The 18,898-nt window shown below is 41.8% G+C and overlaps 1 protein-coding gene across 1 annotated transcript in view; it reads right to left on the bottom strand.

The window, feature by feature from the left end:
- COL4A1 (collagen type IV alpha 1 chain) overlaps positions 1–18,898 on the bottom strand; it is a 168,858-nt gene that overhangs the window by 45,170 nt on the left and 104,790 nt on the right. The window contains exons 23-30 of the mRNA XM_075590710.1: positions 16,729–16,818; positions 15,548–15,618; positions 14,183–14,374; positions 10,695–10,863; positions 10,116–10,208; positions 9,925–10,029; positions 5,184–5,281; positions 847–997 (exon numbers count right to left, since the gene is read on the bottom strand). Coding sequence (XP_075446825.1) covers positions 847–997; positions 5,184–5,281; positions 9,925–10,029; positions 10,116–10,208; positions 10,695–10,863; positions 14,183–14,374; positions 15,548–15,618; positions 16,729–16,818 — 969 coding nt within the window. The remainder of the gene's footprint in view (positions 1–846; positions 998–5,183; positions 5,282–9,924; positions 10,030–10,115; positions 10,209–10,694; positions 10,864–14,182; positions 14,375–15,547; positions 15,619–16,728; positions 16,819–18,898) is intronic.

The raw sequence follows: 18,898 nt of genomic DNA, 5'->3' as shown, positions 1-18,898 counted from the left end.
ACATCGCTGCATAATTGTACCTCTGAGACTGATTGAAATCTACAGATTACTCCTCTGCAGATATAAACTCTGTGCAGAGATAGTGTGAAACACAATGCAGCTCTCCCGTGGCTGCCTAATTGTACCTCAGCGTGTCAGTAACACCCTCTATTGTAGACCCTCATACAAAAGAGACACGGCATCAAATTGTAGCATAACAAATTGGTGTAGCAAATATTATAACATGAATATCGCACACTGTGATACAATGTAGCAAAGAATCCTGTGCAAGTAAATGGACACGAACTTTCCCTGTCATGACGTCAGCATGTCGTATGCCCGAGGTTAATTTGTCATTTCAGTCATCCTCTATCTTGATAATACAAGTTTTTAATAATTAAAGAATATTTGGCCTTGCTCATTCCAACCATTGGTAGAAACTACTAATACTCAGTACACTGATTAGAAAGAAAGGCTTATACAAAAGGTGAAGATAATAGTAATTGTATGCACTGGCAAATATAAAATAAAAATAAAAAAATTGTAGAAATACTATGAGCTATGTGTTTAGTAAAATAAGTGGATAATTATGCATACAAAGATTCATTCATATTGTCATAACATTTCTAGTTTTTACTTGAGTATGTGAATATGTTGTCCTGCCTGTAATACTTTTGTTCTAGCCAGTTACAATAATCTGTTGTCCCCATCTTCTGCAACATGCCATAGCATAGAAGCTGTTGATAAACTTGCTCCCAAAATCCATTATGCTGTAGGATCGGTTGTTGTAGTCTATAGGGCTGGTAACTGTAGCTGGTGTCATTGGTTGAATGACTCTTTGACAATATACATACTGTATTTCCCTACCTTTAGCTCCTGAATGGCCAGGTACCCCTGGATGACCTTGCTCTCCAGGCACACCCGATGGTCCTAAACTTCCTTTATCTCCGGTGATTCCAGAAGGACCTTGGGGACCCGGCAATCCTTTTGGACCTGAAAGACCCACTCCAGGCTCACCCTAGACATTATTAAAAAAAAAAAGAAAAAATACAGGAACATAGAACATGGCAGATAAAGACCATTTGGAATGGCAATTTCACATGGACTGGAAAAAAATATAAACTGTCATATTAAAATAGTTAAAATAAAACAACTGTTGTGTCATTTTTACTTTTGGGTTGTCTCTCATGAGAGATCATAAGCAGAATCACGAAAAGATTATGTTCCTATTTTGTATTTGTGGGAGGATAAATGTAATTACCATAATTTATTTCATGTTATGATTTATATGCCTACATTGTACAGTGATATGTTTTTTGTTTTGTTTAATGTAATTTACATCACTGACTGTGTATGTATTTATGTACATACAATTTAATAGGTCCTGTTTGTTGAATCCTCTGAAAATGTCATTTTATTTTGTTCTTGAGGGATATTGAGCTACAGTACAGTGACATCAAAATGTAATTAAAACAAATGGCAATACTACTACCTTTCAAATATACACACATAGCCCCTGTAAACTCAAACTCAAAACCACTGTATATTTTATGTCAAAAGGTGTGCCACTGGGTATGTGACAATGTATAAACCAAAGACAGAGAACCCCAATGCTACATCAAATATGACAAATCATATAGTTTAATACTTATCTGTTCTTTTCTCATAAGTGAGGGTCACTTAGTTAAACCCTTTTTCCAAAGCATTATAAGCTTGCAGACCATATCAAGGTGTGCCCTCTTTCTGCAAGTCCTAACACTATCTCTGCTACTACTGTACCATTCAAATGTAGCAGAAAAAATAATGCTGAGCATTACTATGTGCCTCTCATTCTTAGAATACAGAGAAACACATTATTTTATCGATTTTTAGTGCTGTCTAGCACACTCTGAACGACAATAGAGAAACTATTTGTGTGGAGCTATAGAGAAAATATTAGTACAGAGAAGAACTCTTGTCTTGTATATTGCAGAATGGTTCATGGCAAAGTATAATTATTTAAGTGTTACATTATAGTGTTATAGTCATAATCTAAAAAGAAAGAACATGTAGGTGGAAAAAGGGAATTATAGCATATACAGATATTTAGTATTATTAAGCAATCCAGTGTGTCTTCTTCACAAGTTGGTATTACTTAGAACAGGGGTGCGCAAAATGTGGTGTGCATCCCCCAAGGGGGCCATGAGATTTTCTGGAGGAGGCGCGGCACTTACAGAGGCCCCATGCTCTTCCTCAAAGCTCTTCTCCACGCGGTGTCAAATGACAGTGACAAGGTAAGGGTGGGGGCGCAAGCAGGGAGGGGGGAAGAGTAGGCAGGAGGATGAAGACTAAAAAGTTTGCGCACACCTGACTTACAACATTTGATATATGAAGATTAAAATTAACACAGTTACATTTACGACAATGTGATTCTGTGTAGTATTTTGGTATTTTGCTTACAAAACGCCTCAAGTGTTTTAACTACAAAGTATGATAATTAATTTGAACAATACAGCTAAACCCCGTTATAACGCGCCTCGCTATACCGCGATTCGGTTATAACGCGGTTTTCCCATGGCTCCCGTTTTTTTTTTTTGCACACTGCACACACTGCACACACTGCACACACTCACTGCACACACACTGCTCATTGATCACACTGCACACACACTGCACACTGCACACACACTGCTCATTGCACACACTGACACACTGCACACACACTGCACACACACTGCACACACACTGCACACACACTGCACACTGCACACACACTGCTCATTGCTCACACTGCACACACTGACACACTACACACACACTGCTCATTGCTCACACTGCACACACACTGCTCACACTGACACACACTGCACACTACACACACACTGCTCATTGCTCACACTGCACACACCTCACACTGCACACACACTGCTCACACTGACACACACTGCACACTGCACACACTGACACACTGCACACACACTGCACACACACTGCACACTGCACACACACTGCTCATTGCTCACACTGCACACACTGACACACTACACACACACTGCACACTGCTCACACACTGCTCATTGCTCACACTGCACACACACTGCTCACACTGACACACACTGCTCATTGCTCACACTGCACACACTGACACACTGCTCATTGCTCACACTGCACACACACTGCTCACACTGACACACACTGCTCATTGCTCACACTGCACACACTGACACACTGCTCATTGCTCACACTGCACACACACTGCTCACACTGACACACACTGCACACTGCACACACACTGCTCATTGCTCACACTGCACACACTGACACACTGCTCATTGCTCACACTGCACACACACTGCTCACACTGACACACACTGCTCATTGCTCACACTGCACACACTGACACACTGCTCACACTGCACACACACTGACACACACTGACACACACTGCACACTGCACACACACTGCTCATTGCTCACACTGCACACACTGACACACTGCTCATTGCTCACACTGCACACACTGACACACTGCTCATTGCTCACACTGCACACTGCACACACACTGCTCACACTGACACACACACACACACACACACACACACACACACACACACACACACACACACACACACACACACACTACACTTATACATAAATCAGCCTTACCTTACCTTGGGGATGATTTTTGAGGCATGTGGCTGCAGGGTGGGGGTGGTGCTGCGGTGGAGGGGGATGATGGCTGCTGCGGGGGCCCCCGATGCTGCGGGGGCTGGTGGGATGGCCCGGTGCAGTGCGGGGGGGCATGGGGGGGGAGGGCAGGACGACCCTGCGCTACGGCAGGGCCAGGGGGCCCTGTATTGCGGCGCGAGGGCCCTGTGCTGTGGCGGGGGGAGCCGGACCGGAGGGGAATCCCCCCTCCCATCTCCTGTCACGCGGTAACAGGGGAAGCGGAAGCCGGAGGGGCATCCCCCCTCCCATCTCCTGTACCGCGGTGGCAGGGGGAGCCGGACCGGAGGGGAATCCCCCCTCCCATCTCCTGTCACGCGGTGGCAGGGGAAGCGGAAGCCGGAGGGGCATCCCCCCTCCCATCTCCTGTCACGCGGTGACAGGGGGAAGCCGGGACCGCGGGGTAAATACTATATGCACTGATGCGGCGGCCATTTTTTTTTTTTTTAATTAGCGCGACCCCGTTAGTAACGCGGTGGTCTCGGAGTGGACCCCGAGGACCGCGTTATAACGGGGTTTAGCTGTATTACCATTTTATTTTCGGCAATATTTACAGTGCTGTAGTAAACAACTATATTTGTTGAGGATTAATAAACCCTACCGCTTCTAATAAATAAATGACACAGACCCTGCATTTTCCCCAACCTTGAGGTCGACGACAATTAATGTAGGTTTTGATTATTTCAGTTACGCAGTTTATCACTTTTGTTATCAATTTATGTTTAAATTCTAGAAACGACTTAGTGAAAATGATCCCAATGTTACTGTTAGATTTTGTTTAAACTGAGCTAGACTTGCAAACCTGATTACAAGAGCTTTACTAAACAACACCCTGGAAGCTCTAAGACTTATTTGCGCTGCTGAAAAATGAGATGTTAAGAAAATAAGCAACAACATAAGCCCCCTTTTCTCCAAGATATTACACATTGGGTAGTGCTGTTAAGAGATATGTTGGCGTAACTAACAAAACTCTGATAAATGATTTGCTACTGCCTTGTCATTTTTCTTATGTTTGTATTGTATAATACTGTGACAGGGTGAATGAACGTCGCCAGCGATATACCTGGCAAACATATGTTTAGGCTTGCAGTGCAGCAGTGACGAGGTTAAGTTGGGAAGGGCTGCTTAATTCGTCTGACACCAGCTGCATGATGAAGGTGTTTTAAAAAAAACCAGGCTGGGCACACATGCAGGCTAGCTGGTCAGGAGAGAGGACTGAAACACTGAGGAGATTACTGCTAGAAGGTCTGTTTGCAAAGTACATGTTTTATGAACTGTCTGTGTCCTGCATGCTGAAGGAAGCTGCTTTGTTTGCCATGCTGAAGAGAAGCTATTTTGTTTTGTCTGCTGAAGAGAAGCTATTTTGTTTTGTGTGCTGTATGTGTTTTAAGGCTCAATAAATAAGCCTTGTCAAGTGACCCCGCGTGTGTAGTTGCATGTACCCTGCAACAAATACCAACTGAAATTAATGAAAGAAGCACAGTGTACAATTTGCTTACTTTTGTTCCTGGTGTACCTCGAAGGCCAGGTAAGCCATCAAAACCTGGTTGACCTGAATCACCGGCTTGTCCTGGAGAACCTGGCATACCTGGATGCCCTGCAAAGTCATATCCAAAAATCAGAGTATGCTACAAACAGTCTGCGGGTTGAAAATACAGATGTAGCCAACGTTATTGCAACTGCTGGCACAATGCAGCAGGACATACACAAAGCACCAGTGGCATGACTTATGGATGCCCCATTATTCCCCTAGCCCTCCCCTCCTCCCCCTTCCCCCATTAACAGACGCAGACGCATAAAACAGACAATACTGTACTGAATATGGGGTATAATGGTCACAGCTTTTATTGAACTCCAATATGTGTGTATAACCTGTAGACTGTACCGTGCCAGACTGCCTAGGACTGTGTGTTGAGCCCATGCACACACGTAACTCGTAAACCCCCCCAGCTAGCTGGATAACCCGCTTAGCCACCATGGTAATATCTACCAACTGGGCATTTTGCCATCTGCCAAAAACAACCCAGGGCATTAGCCCAACACCTGCCCTAGGATCCAGCCTGGCACCCATGAAACCCCCACCATATGTGACAGATTAATAACTAAACAAACCCCAAAGTAACATACTTCACTTGTTGTTTCTTGGTTTTTAATTTTGCTTTATTCACTTTTCCTTTTTTTATTTTGTTTTTATAAAGAAGGTAGTATACATTGCACATACAAAGAAATAACCCACATATATAACCCACAAACTTACCGAAGCGATTAGGGAGCCGGATTTTGGATCGGGGGGGGGGGGAGGGAAGCATGGCCAAACGGATCGGGTGGGCGGGCCATGACGGGGGCACAGCCATAGGTTTATATAGATAGATCTTATGCTTTTACCCCTACGATTCTGCCCAGCTTAATAGTTTAATAGTTCAGCAGACAATATAGCTTTATTAGAAGTTAAGCAGACATTCACAAAAACAGAACAACAGTGTTTATCAGCAGTTAAACACATAGTTTACCCTCTGTCCTTCCCCTCTGTGGGTTTGAGGTCTGACTATGCCTAGCTGCCTCATTTGAACTCACTATGGGCCATAGTGATTACTTTGCTCTTATATTGCTGCTTTTGTAAGAAAACCTGGAGGGCTGTTCTGGTTTCATTGAGCCCGTGTGGGCTGTGTGTGCTGTCTGAACCTGTGTGTGGTGTGTGCTGTGTGCTGTGTGCTGTGAGCCCCTGTGTCCACCCTCCCCCCCCGCCGGCGATCTCTCCTCCTCATTGGCTGACTTGTGCACCAGGTGACGAGTCAGCGCTTCTGATCACCAGACGCTTGTAGCTTCGGCAGGCTGACGCGTCACAGCACGCAGTCAGCCACGTCATAAGGAGCCAGTGGGGACCTCCATAATGGAGGTAAGGGGCTGGTGGCCCGTGCACACGAGGTCGCGCGACGCCGACCGCAGCGGGGCCTCAGCCTAACTGTATACAGCTACACGGGAAATGTCCCTAGCTAGGGGTTTCCCTGTAGCAGCCACAATCTGATTAGGTGAGTGGGGCTCATCTTGGTCCTAAAGGGATAATCTGGCCTAGTCTGGGTGCCACTGACACCCAGAACCAAACTTCCCTTTCTCTGTCCTGGCTCCAACTGTCAGAACTCCAACTGCCAGAATTGTAACTGCCATGCATCTCTCAGCCCTATTGGCTGAACCGCGCCGCATGATCATCCCCTACAGCATTCTGGGGAGTGTAGTTCCCCTGCTGTGCTATTCTCCTAATGGTCGCTGCTTGCACTTGCTACTGCGCATCCCCCCACACTCTCCCCAGCCGCCTATGGAAAGGTAAGGGGACAAACAGGGGACCAGGGGGACACAAGCTGTACTCTCCCCCAGTGAAAGAACCAACATACCCGCTTGGGAACGACATAACCACAATATTTATATAATAAAAATGCATGACATGTGTATACAACTTAACGCATTGCAATGGCTTTATAACAGATTGTACATTTCTGTGAACATTACAATGAAAGATTTAATTTTGCTATGAGACCACTGCAGAGTTTCATAGTGGGGTGTCCCTAACGAATAATAGGTTACTCGGTTGGGAGGGTACCTCTCTCTTTGGCTTCTGCAAAGCTCTTCTTCTGCAACTCCCTGTGGGGAGTAATAATCATAAGCTTGAGGCTCAGGCATAGGCAGTCTCTGAAATGTCTCTTACGGGTACGAAATAAGGACTCCTAGGGTCCAAAGGAGGGCTCATTGGAGCCACCTGAGTAGGTGTATGCTGCCTGGGCCCATTACCCGTGGCTCTTTCGGGAGGTGCCCATAACTGTGGTCTGTACTACTAGAGGGCCCTTCCATAGGATCCTCGGGTGTCTTCGTTACTATTTCTGAGCTCTCATCAGCTCCACTGGGCTCACCGGCCAATGGTGTAGTTTCTATTTCAAGATCGTCATCCCCCATTTGCGGAATAGGAAGGAGATGATTTCGGTGCCAGACCTTTACCCGGTCATCCGCATCTCTTATGCGGTAGACCAGGAGGCCCGGCAATCTGAGATTCCACTTTGTAGTCTGCGTCTCGCCAACGGTCGGCCAGTTTGTGTTTGCTGGGTATTCCTAAATTGCGAAGGAGCATGGCATCTCCAGGACAAATTTCCCATTGATGAACCTTATGGTCATAACGTCGTTTTTTACAGGCATTCAGATGAGCCGATGCCTTCTCTGCTAGTTGGTAGGATCGTTGCAGGCTTTCTTGGAGCCACTGTACGTACTTGAAGTGCGTCCTGTTGAGTACCCCGTCGTTAGATACCCTCAGACGTATATCTACTGTACCAGAAGCCGTGCTTCTCGCCCGAACATTAGAAAGTAGGGAGTGTATCCCGTAGACTTGTGACGGGTGCATTTATAGACGTGCACCAAGGACTCCACGTGCTTACTCCACTCATTCTTCTGTGAAACCTTTATGTGCCGGGCATGTTGAAGAGTGTCCGGTTCAACCTCTCCGGCAGACCATCTCCCTCAGGATGGTAAGGGGTCATTCGGGACTTAGTGATATTTAACAATTTCAGCAACTCCCGGATGAGGTTACTTTCAAAGTCCCGGCCTTGATCCGAATGTAGGCGATTGGGTAAGCCGTAATGTATACTGCTGCGGCCAGCTTCAGTCTAAGATTTACCCGTGTCTTCCCGTGGCATATATCAGCTGGCGCTGAACATGGCCGTGCGCCAGCCGCATCTTCCCCGCATCCTTCGCCTCCCCTCGCGACCCCCTGGTTGCTCCGCCTCTGCTTCTCCGGGTACGGGGGCCGCACACACGCATCCCCCCCTTACCCCGCCACCCCTTCAACCACCTTCCGGGAACCCTGGAACGCGCGCACGCACCCTGGCACGCGTGACCGCACACCAGTGACACGCGGCACACGTCGGAGAAAATAAATCAGCCGCATCTGCCCGCACAATGCGGTGGCGGCCGCAGGAGAATGAAAGCGGCCGCCACTGTAAGTACCATTCTCACAGAATATTCGCCACCGTGATGGACTTCTGGTCTTTGGTGGGGAAGGCTTGGGCATAGCGAGTGTAATGGTCTGTGATCACTACTACGTTGCCGACGCTGCGGGCATCTGGCTCGATACATAGAAAGTCCATGCATATGAGGTCTAGAGGATCCGAGCTCTTCAGTTGAGCCATTGGAGCGGCTCTGGTAGGGAGTGTCTTGCATTGGATGCACCGTGAGCATCGGCGGCAATAGTGTTCTACCGACTCTCTCATCCAAGGTCAGAAGAACCGGTCGAGTATTAAGCCGAAGGTCTTGCCCACTCCAAGATGTCCATGGCCATTGTGTAGCGATTGAAGAACCATATGCTGTAGGTTCCTGAGTAGAACCAGTTGCCTTCTATCGGGTGGTTATGGTATAGAACCACCCGATAGAGTAAACCCTTGTCAATTTCGAATTTGTCCATTTCCCGCATTTGTATGGCGACCGTGTCGCTGGGAGCACGTTTCATCAGGAAGTATGTAGTATATGTATATAAAGTGCATACATAGACATAAAGGAGAAAAAAAATTGGTTCACGCTGGCAAATTGTCACTGGTGTTTTTCTTATCCTATTAGATATACGTCATATACCATTTACATTTAAATTAAACCATAACAATCAGTTGAAAAATAAAGTAACCATCAGTGTAAATGTTGAGGTTATGTCAGACGACTCTAAATTCTCCCAAACATGTTCTGTCAGTTATAGAAGGCTTCAGGTACAGTAGTTAAATCTACAATTGGTTATTTTTTTTACTCCTTGTCACATCTAAGTTTTAATATAATATACAGTAACAAATGCCATAACATTATCCAAATACATTCCAGTTATTCTCTCAAAAACAAAAATATTATTATATGTTCTATTATGGCTAAAAGCAAAGGAAATAATTTGTTTGTTTTTACAGACAAAGAAAGAATTACAAGGGTTAAAGCATACTCATATTTTACTTGAAAAGGAAGAGGGTTAAAAACATGGCCCTAATCCAGACAGAATTTTCATCATATCTAAGCAACATGATAGCAACAGAACTGTTATACAGGTTTTTAAAACTTTACAGCGAAGATGCAAATTGATTTAGATAATAGATGTAGATAATATTAATGTAGTAAAAACGTGGGCCTTCCATTTACTCTGTATCAGATCAAAGAAGGGCCCTTTGAACCTTTGCTAACTATTATACTGTACCTTAAATAAGAATAGTCTTAGAACTGAAATGTTACCTTTTGCACCTGGCGAGCCAGGATATCCTATGCCTGCGGCACCTGGTTCACCTTTTTCGCCGGGAAACCCGGATCTTCCTTGAAGTCCAGGGCCACCTCTGTCACCTGTTGGTTAACCAAAAGGTGTTACAATACATACAGTAATGATGTGATCTTATTATTGACCCGCTAAACAATAGCGAATGCGATACCTTGCTCTCCTGGGAAACCGGGAGATCCTGCAATACCCATTGGGCCTGGGAGACCAGTTTTAACAATGACTTTTCCAGCTTCACCTTTACTTCCTAGGAAAGAGAAGTCATGTATGTTGGTACAGTACATCTTTTAAGTGAAATACAGTATAATTCCTCAATTTCTCTTTACCAGTGTACTACAGTATATGACATTCCATATTTCTCTTTGTTAATATTGCCCACTCAGATTATCATCCCAAATCTTCAAGCTGTCTGGTTCCATAATTTTGCAGTCCTTGACCGTTTGCAAGTATAATCAACTCACAGTTATGAATAATAGTTAACTTGCTAGCGTGCGTCCTACTGTTTTATTGTATTTGTTATTATAAAAGACACAATAAGATGTACTTTACTCCTTATTTTCATGAATATTCTGTCTGTTCTCATTTATATTTGATATCTGTGATTAACTTATAATGTTTATTTAATAAATTCTACTAATAACACTGCACACTTTGTCATTGGTATCATATGTAAAGAATAGAAATAGTTAACAGTTAGTGCTAAGCTTTTTGTGTATAAAATAAATACATTTACCTGGAGTACCAGGTGAGCCTACAAATCCAGGTACACCTGATTCCCCTTTCTCCCCAGATTCTCCACTAGGTCCTATTCCTGCCGGTCCTGGCAGACCCCGTTCACCACGTGCGCCAGTAAATCCGCTGTCTCCAGGTGGGCCACGTTCCCCTTTGGATCCGATCGTTGCCTACATATATGAAAATGTAAAATAAAAAAAACCGCGTTAACTCAGTAATTATTGTACTGTATATTAACTTTTTATGAGAGTTATCTCAATGTATTACTTCCTGGTGAAACATTTGATAAATAAACATCTTCATACAGTATATGAACATGATAGTTCTTCAGTAATTTTGTTTGCATATTGTACAATACTTCACAAGTCTTATCTTTAGTGGATATAACTTTACTCTACTTCCCATATTCATCAAGTTCATGCAAAGTTTAATAAACTTTTTAATCACTTGAATTTAAGATGATTACTTGTATTAAGTTTATTATATTCGGTATTTTTGGGGGTATATGCAAATAAAAGGTGTTAAAATGAACTCCCCCATACTGTGTTTCAGAAGTTACTTTTTTTTTAAGTGCTGTTACATTTAGCCAGTACACATACACACTGTATTAACTACAAAAAACATTGTCCCTGCGCTATATCCTTTCTGGGTTTCGTACAAATGGGAAAATGCTGATTCAATAGAAATAGTCCCTAGACATAAAGGCACTTTCGCTCTGTCATTCTGATTGCATGCATTACTTTTCTATTTTGGAGAAACATTTTTGTAAAACATTGGGCCTCATGCAGAGAGCAGCGCTATTTAAAATTGGAGAGGGGAATAAAAAGAAGCTTTAATGGAGAGTTTTTTTCTCCATATGCAGAAAGGTCCGAAAACTGCATTTAGAATCCTTTCTGCATATGGAGAGTTTCAACCAGCGATATGAGCGCTGTTGAAACGTGTTGAAAAAAAACGCTTTTTTTTTTTTTTTCTCCCCCACCGGCCGCCGACCTCCAGCTTCTTGCCAAATTTTTTTGGCGGAGGTAAATAGAGAATTTCTCTCCATGTTATTGGCGCGATCAACCACTAGATGGCGATCGCGCCTTTCTGAATAGGGATATTTTTTCAACAGGGGAGATTTAGGTTCTCGCCGGTAGAAAGGCGAGTTTAAAAAAAAAAAAAAAAAAAAAAAAAATGCCGCGTTTTCCCTAGCTCGCCATTTTCACCTGTTTTTTGCGCGATTTTCGCGGGAAAATGGCGACATTTCAAATAGCGCTGCTCTCTGCATGAGGCCCATTATTTTCTTGGACTCTAAAGTGTTGCTGTCATTGTTATTCTCTGAAAACAGTCCAGATATGTTTTATTTTTTTTAGTCTTTTTTAGGACTTAACAAGATCAGTATAATGCAGTGTATATAACATATAATGTGATATTGGTTATTGTGCTTCCCCCAGATTGTTTTCTATTGTGAGGTTCACATTTGGTAATTTATTAAATAAAAATGTAAGTTTCATATTTTCACGTGGACAGGAAAAACACCCCTATATCGATTTACTATACTTCACCTGTTACACATGTTTTTTTGGGTGCTGGATAAGTGTTTTTATAGTATTATTTTCTCTTTCATTTTTCCATATTTATGTACTCGTATTTTTAAGTACTTGGATGACTGAGCAAAGCAGAGATATCAACTAGACTTTTTGGCCACTTTAGTTGTGTGGGTTTTTTTTGGTCTGTTTTTTGTTTGTGTGTTCTCTCTCAACAGGCCAAACGCCTTGACCGATTCTGATGACATTTTGAGGGTACCTCCCTGCCATCCTAACTTAGATCTGCTAGAAATTTCAACCGACTTACAGTTTTTGTAAGTGGTAAAGAAATGCAAGTGCATCCCATTGACCAGATTCTCGATGCACGTTACATGTATTATTTTGCAACTTGTAAAACATTTTCAGACAAATTGCTTGAACTATTTCAGAGAAATTAAATATTTGAAATGAAAATAAATTGGTAACCATAGTAACAAACTGTACAACAACAACAACTTGTATTTACTTTGGCATCGAGGTGGCAGTGATAATCATTCACTATGCAATAGGTTTTTGATTTTCACGGTATTCACGATGTCCGTATAACTGTTCATACATCATGCATGGCCTTCTTCAGAGTCTGAGTTTTCTGTGTTGTTTGTTGTTTTTCAACCTTCTAACAGTTTGTTTTGTGAATGAGATTGTCATTGTTACATGGACGTATTTTGCAGTTTGTGATATTATATTAAATGTATTTCTTATCACGTCGCAACGATGTTAGAGTTGAAGTGGTATTCAGTATTTACATTTTTGTTTGACTTCAAGACAGTGCCTGATCGTTGTGACAGACAATAGCCGGCTAATCTGGAAAATGTTGTTGGCAGTGCCTCGACTATCAGTGGAAATTACGCTATTTATTGGCTTGTATTCTACTACACAATAGTGTGAAAATTAAATTGGCCAGACATTATTATTTTAAATTGACGTTTGACAATACTGGGACAATTTGACGAGAAAATCTACAAATGGATGACGTTTCAAATTTAGTTTTGCCCATGTTTCATTCCATGTTATTAATCTTTGTCCTATTGGGTTTAATCACTCATCCCACAATGCAGTATAAAATATTGCATGTTCCTTGTTTTATGAATACATATATTGTAGCAAATATATACCCTGTTGTTTATTATTCAATAATCTTTCATCCTTAATGCTAAAGCCGCTGTAAAAATTGCACCAGATGCACAAGCACCTGACAGTACTTCTTTGAAGGATCTTATTATCATTTGCTTATTTGATGCCAATATATTCTAGTGTGCATTAGAATGGATGTGGAATAAAGAAAAGAAAATGCAAAATATAAAACAATATACAGTTTCAGTAGGTGAACAAGTATCTGTTCCACTGAGCTAACAATGTAAAAGGATGGAAGGGGTAAGTGGAAACACAAGGTGTGTTGCATTGGAGAAAGAGGATGGTGGTGTGGAAGATTTATAGGTGTTCAGTGTGTCCAGGAGCTGGCCTGTTATTCTTTTGGTCCTTCCCAAATACACATTTTGTAATGCACATTTCAATATGTTAAAGTTTGGCAAAGTGTTGCAGGGCAGGGATTCCCACAGGTGAGCAGCAACCCAGGAAAAGCCTTAGAAGAGTAGGAGATCATAAGGCAGGTGGGTAGGTCATAGGCAGTGTAGAGGGCATATGGGAAGGCAGTGGCATGGAGAGCTTAGAAGGTTAGGACTAAAATCTTGAATTACAGCAAGCCAGGATCTTGATACGATTTGCTTCATGATTTCCATCTCTGGCTACTCCTTGTATCCTATCAAAATGTTATGAAAGTTCTGAATAACATTTAATATTTAATCTTCCCGTGCAAATAATCCTCTCAGACTTCCTAATGAAGTTTGTGCATGTCTTTCTGACGTTTAACTGCACTGTTTCCAATCACATGTTCAGGTGACACTTTGATTTAACACAAACATACCGAAACACCTTTAGAACCTTGTGAACCTGGTAGACCATCTCTGCCTGGTCTCCCTTCTCTTCCAGGAGAGCCTGGTTGTCCTGGGAATCCAGGGTCTCCCTTATCACCTTTCAGCCTTGGTTCAAAATAGACTTCTCCAGGTTCTCCTTTCGCTCCAGGGGTACCCATCAGTCCTGGAATACCTTGAAGTCCCTGTAAATTACACGATTACTACAATTCAAATTTCTATTACCAAAATGTGCACAATTAACATACTGTATCTAAACATAGGAGACATATACAGATTTTCTATGGGACAAAATATTATAGGTCTTGGAGGAAACTATGGAGTGAGTCTGGTGTGCTCGAGTAACTAATAGAATGAAGAGGATCCATAGGGTCATGGCAGGAGTTACTTCCTTTGGCAGTGACAGTAACATACAGTACAGTATGCTAAAAAATCTGTCTAAATGATTTACCATTTTTCACAATTACACACTTCGTAATATTGTAGATTTCATATCACGTGAAATATACGTTTTGTTGTCACAACACTAGGTGGATTTATTCAAGTTGCAGTAAGTCTTTTTGCTGCTTTGTGCAAAAATTAAAAAAATATGTTAAAGCTCCTTACATTTATGCAAGGTGTACACTCACTCCTGTAAAAAATATAAGTATCTTTAATAAATCATACAGTATCATCATTATTATCAGTTCATCTTTGTATCTCAAATGAATGTCAATCCTTTATAAAATACAATGTTGTAAAAAGTAATTAAGACATCTCCATGGCTACTTCTAACACTCTCTACTTTCTCTTTATTTTATTAATGCAGGTAAACCTTCTTAAAAATTACCCAAGGAAAATATATATCGAGAGTATGTTTTCTCTCTGAGCCGCTGCTCCTGTCATTGAAGGTGCAGTTCCATCAAATTGACCAGTTTTTAATAATCAGTGCATTCAGCCTGCAATGCATTTTATGCATTAGAATTGATTAGAAGCATCTGGGATTCTGTGGTTGTATTGTACATCAAATATTTAAGCTTCATGGCTGAAGTGTTCTACAGTAGCATCTTGGTCATGTTTGGCCTAACTGCAAACGTGATGTTTTCGACTTTTCTTATTCGTAACTGTTCTGGGAAGGGTAGGACAGCCTTTACAGTGCAACTTGCAAAATTATTATTATTAAATCACTTTTACTTATTTTGGGTCTATGAAACAAATATACATTCCACTTTAAAATGCAGTAGCCTAAGCTGCTCATTTTTGGATAGAAAAGCCATATGTTCACTTGGATGATCTCTGCATAAGTATAGGTTGTGCCAAGTCAAATAATATTTTGTCATTCATAACTGCAAGAGACAATAACAAAAAGATATACTTACTGGAGGTCCTGGTAACCCATCAAAGCCAGGTATGCCTCTGTCTCCCTTGAATCCTGTTTGGCCAGGAAAACCTTAACAGAACAAAATAAACCATAAACTGTATTAAACAAACATATACATACTAAGTATTATCTGAATATACTGTAAAGGATGACTTTGGAATAACATGTTTAGACATTCGAATATTTAATAATTAAATATAATCCCAGCATTAGTTCATTGTAGGGGAGGTGTGATACCATTAGGCAAATATAGGCATTTAAAAGGATAAAAGAGAAGTGCCAGAACAAGTGTTTTCTACTTTTTGTTGAATGAAATGGATCAGGAGAAGGAGTCCAATGAAGCTAAATATTTGGATAGGGGGTTAAGTCTTTTTATGGATGTGAGGAGAAATGAGACCCATTGATGGGTGTGCGTTGGAGAATTCCAGTATGTTTGTGAAGACTTGATTTGTGAAACTTCAGTAGAACAGAAAAACTAGGGGTTATCATTACAAGGAAGAAACTCAATAAAGGCCATGTGATCAATGTGAGGAAAATGAATACATTGTGCTGACACTTTTTGGAAAAAAAGATCCACTTGCATTCATGAACGTGGTTAGAGAAAATGGCATATATTGCAGTTCGCTACTTGCCAAAAAATGTCTAAACTGACAGTATTCTGAGATACACACCCAAAGGGCAAAGAGAGAGATACCAATGTAAATATATATTTTTAAATTATTGAGAAATAGAGATGGAGAGATGGACGTGGACTCTACTGGTAGTAAATACAGTGGTGTGTTTGAAAAAATAGATTATGGGTATTTGGAGAGAAGAGCCATCATCCAGCAGATGAACAATGTTCAAATGTTTCCTATTTCAGACCAATACATGTTTTTTGAACTGTTGAGTAAATACAGTACTTTTGACCCTATTCTGATGGTGAACCTGAAAACCCATGATCCTCCAATGCATATATGGAGACTTGGCAACAATCTTTAAATCCTATGAGGTATATTAACCATTAGGTAGTTTCTGGACTCTCCCAATATTGTAAAGACACATAGCGCAAAGCAATTTGCACTTGCACACTGATAAAGCCCTCTTTCTTCATGATGCAATAGCATTCTCCAGGTACTTTAACATATTTTAAGCATACAAACATTAGAACCCTAAATAACCAAACATCATTGCACTCACCTTGTTCTCCTGGAGGTCCCTGAGGACCTGGTGGTCCAGCAAGTCCCGATGGAATTGTACCACATGTTGGACAGCCATCTCCTTTGTTACCTTAGACATATTTAAACACAGCATTTTATAAAGGTTTGTGGAGGAAGTGCGTGCAATTCATAAATTATGTAGAAATGTCATTCTCAATCACATGTCAATGAGTGAAATGCAATAACGTGAAAAGAAGAAGTTATGCCTTATTTCGTTGATGAATGATATAAATATGTCACGGTCTACATTCTATTTAAATGAGTCCTGCTAGATCAGATTCATTCTTAGGCATTGAAACCTTTTAATAGAATCCCACAACAGTTCTTCAACTATATAGTTCATTAACCTAACATGTCATCTTTTCAAATGAGCTTTACCGCTACAGATAAGTCCAGCACAATTACCTACAGAATATGCATTCCAAAAAAGGCTTCTGATGCAGCTTCCAGAAATAGACACAATAGAAGTGCCACTGTCATTTGCTGGTAAATAAACTTGTATTGAGTATAAAATACATTTCTAACTTTTCATCAATTCAAAATGGTACGCTGAGTGTGCATTGTAATTAAAAAAAAATCCTCGGATGTAATAATAAAGATAGTATCCATACAGTGTTTTAACTTCAATAGTTGGCAAAAGATGCCTACAAAGTCCTTTTTCACTTATACTAATAAAAATGTTAAAAAGCCATTTCAGATATTGGTCATTAAGCTGAAGCTGTTAAACAATTAGGGCCCAGATCCACACAGTGGGGAGCTACCTAAAACAGGGACAGATATTATGTTCTTTGAGTCATCATGGTATCCTCTAAACTAGTTATAAGCAGAAACAACGTCTGAACTGCATCTCACTAGCAGAAGCTCAACGGCATGGTATTGTAGCATAACGTTGCATTTATAATATATTCAATGTTATAATAGCGCCTTATTTGTCATTATCCCTAATGTCTGTTGAAGTTAATGCTACGCTCCTTATGGGAGAAAACAAAGCGTACATTATGTTATTGTCCTTTGAGGACATTAAGTGACTTAACAGAGCTTTGCACATCTGGGTCTTAGTCAAAGTGAAGTCCCAAAATGCATAGACAGATTCCTATTTGCTAACATTGCTATCAACATAAATCGTGTTATTTATCGATGCATTTCAGCATTCCTTGTATTTGATCATTTGCAACTGGCACTGTGCAGTTTGCTGCAGACCATCTATGTAATATTACAGCTTTGCACTACAGTTGTGTGGACTCAAAAGCCCTGTGCTAGTACACTACCGACACACTTTATTAAAGTGTGGCCGGTACCGCAAGCCGGGAGATTTCCCGGCTTGCTAGTGGCCGCCCCTCGGCATGCCGCACGTCATAGACGCGCGGTCACGCGTCTTCGGGAGCCTGCGCCCCCTGCACGCGCGTCCAGGGCTCCCCGAGGGAGCCCTGGTGTCCCGCGATCGCGGGACGGCGGCAGGGGGTTCCGGGGGACCCGGCGGACCCGGAGAGCGCCCCGATCGGAGGGCGCTCTTCCGCTGCTTCGGCGCGCGCCCGTCACTCTCGGGCGCGCGCCAGGCTACTGCTGCGGCCAAGAACGGGCAAATGCTCGAATAAACTTGGCCGCAGCAGTAGTCATTTATTATATGGTATAGATTTTTCTAAACTACTCTTTACTCATAGATTAACACACATTCCCAGCTAGCTCAAACTCCCACACCCACCACATGATGAATATATATTTATGTCAACCAGAGAGCTACTGAGCGTGGCAATTGTATATAACAAGAGACAGGGGGTACCCAATGCTACATCCCATTGACAAAACATATATGGTGAAAACTATAAAGTAAAATACTTCAATGTTTGACTGGTAGCAGTCAATTGGAGGCTGGTGGCACCTCCCCCCAGAGCTCACTCTTCCTCCTTCACCTTTTTAACTTGGGAGGTCATTTCATTTGCTGCAGGAACAAGACCTATAATGGTTCTTCCCCTCTTACAGAGGTAAAAGGAAGGGTTCACAGTGTAGTGTAGGACCTGCATTAATTTGGTTATACCTTGGTGTTGGTATGCAGGCTTATGACGCTTTGGCCAAAGGGTTAACTAAATAACCAAGTATTTAATATTATTAATATTATTATTGAAGTATTTTACTTTATACTTTTCACCATA

Source organism: Ascaphus truei, chromosome 3 (assembly GCF_040206685.1).
Source record: "Ascaphus truei isolate aAscTru1 chromosome 3, aAscTru1.hap1, whole genome shotgun sequence".
Taxonomy (NCBI): domain Eukaryota; kingdom Metazoa; phylum Chordata; class Amphibia; order Anura; family Ascaphidae; genus Ascaphus; species Ascaphus truei.
Note: the sequence above shows the minus strand (reverse complement) of the source record. Positions and strands in the feature narration are given on the sequence as shown.